This window comes from Poecilia reticulata, linkage group LG9 (genome assembly GCF_000633615.1).
Source record: "Poecilia reticulata strain Guanapo linkage group LG9, Guppy_female_1.0+MT, whole genome shotgun sequence".
Taxonomy (NCBI): domain Eukaryota; kingdom Metazoa; phylum Chordata; class Actinopteri; order Cyprinodontiformes; family Poeciliidae; genus Poecilia; species Poecilia reticulata.
In genome coordinates, this window is record NC_024339.1 from 16150262 (window position 1) to 16152147 (window position 1886).

General features: G+C 40.1%; 1 protein-coding gene across 1 annotated transcript in view; it reads right to left on the reverse strand.

The window, feature by feature from the left end:
* The window catches only part of cdo1 (cysteine dioxygenase, type I), a 5786-nt gene extending 5034 nt beyond the window's left edge, over nt 1-752 (reverse strand). The window contains exon 1 of the mRNA XM_008418238.2: nt 469-752. Within this exon, the coding sequence (XP_008416460.1) occupies nt 469-638 (170 nt within the window). The 5' untranslated portion in view covers nt 639-752. The remainder of the gene's footprint in view (nt 1-468) is intronic.
* Between the last annotated feature and the right edge of the window lie 1134 nt (nt 753-1886).

Sequence of the window (1886 nt, forward strand, 5' to 3'; positions counted from 1 at the left end):
GCTTCCCCTCACCCGCCTTTCATCGAGTCCAAACGAACCCCAACACCATTTGCAGGATAATCTTCAGTTTTTCTATCTGAAAGAGCAGCGCTCTTTATTTTTACAGGACTATAATCATTGTACCAAGGACTGAGCTCCTCATTCTCTTGAAAACTGCTCGTGTATGTTTGGAAATAAATCTAAATCCGAATAAATTATGCAAATAGGTTCTTTTTTTATTTAAATAAGGTGTGCTGGAAGCTGTCGCACTAGATGGAGACAACAAGTAGCTCCTTTCATTCAAAGTTTTCTTCATTTACAGAGAACAAACTTTAACAACAGCGTTTACTTGGCCCAATTTAAAAGCACGTTTCCTTTTTTTTTGTCTATATAAAATAAAAGCTGAATTAAATATACTTCTGACATAAATAAAACAAAGCGTAAAAATGAATCCCTGTTCATATGCAGAATCTTTTTTTTTTTCATTACCTGTACTGGTCAAACTTTGCATACTTCGTCCATTCGTGAGGCTTGCTCTCGTATGATTCCATGATATTTTGAACCTCCTCCACATTGATTGTGTCACTCTCGAAGATCTTGTGCAGAACTGCGATCAGCTCGTCCAGAGTTTCGGGCTTCACCACCTCGGTCTGCTCCATGTCTGCACAGGAGGGTTTTTAATTTCTTTTTCTCTGCTTGTTTCACGTCGGATGAAAACTTCTGATTTATCTGCTCTGTCGGTAAGTTTTATAGGCTGGCGCAGCAATTTGGGGACGCGCCGGTGATGGACTGTACCACTGTGGAAGAGAAGGTGAACGCCCATAGCTTATTAAATGAAACTCTCCATTAGTGCATGTCAGAGTATTTTGAAAATAACCAGGTGCACCTTTCTTAGAAATCCCTTATCGCAAAAAATAAGCTTTGCTATTTTTTTAAAAACCAATCTAATACTTTTTCCTCACGTTTCCAGCTTGAGCTAATCCATGAGTCCAATTCCACCACGTTGTCACAAACACACCCTCCACCCCGCTTTTATCTCTCTCTTGCTCTCTTGCTCTCAGCCAGGCATTCCTCCAACAATAGGCTTTGCACCCTGTGTTTGTGCAGCCTCTCATCACACAGTCAACAAACTCACTGTCCAAGGTGTTTTCAGAGAACAGACTCACAAACAAGAGGGGGAGGAGGAGATAAACGTGGGAAAAAAGGCTGAGAAGTAACAAACTGGGTGTTGTTTCTCCACAGAATGAGGCTTGAGGTTTTTCACCTTCCAGCCGCAAATGTGAATTTATGTTATTGTGATTTTATGTGAAACATAGTGGTGGCGCTGTCATGCTGTGGGAATACTTTTTTCTGTACAAGGGACAGCTCAGCTGGTTGAAGGGAAATACTGAAGAATTGGAGGCTGCATAAGAGTTTGGACCGGGCGGAGCCTCACATACCAAAACAACCCTAAAATGTCCCAAACACAGGGATTTTGAAAAAGTTTAAATCTGACAGCATGTTCTTTTATTATAATGGCACAGTCAAAGTCAAGACTGCTTGTAGTGCATCAAAATGTAAAAAAAAAGAAATAAAACCTCAATGGGTGTAAGATACGCTGGAAATTACTAATTATTTTCTCATGAGGGGGAAAGAAAAAAAAATCAAGTTATTCAAAAAGCCTCAGTGAATCATTTGGATACATTTGGTTATGGGTTGACTTCTCACACGTTTCACAAAAAGCATCAAGTCACAGATATTTTCTGCATCCATATTCCTCTGCAACTCAACCGTCTCCTTCGTGTTTTAACTTGTCCGGCTATGTTCACATTGTCCTGCAAGTAGTTTTTTTCCATCATGTCTGGCATGCTGTTGGAGCTGCCTGAGTTTATGTAACTTCATCTTAAACTTTCTCTACAGGTGGAATA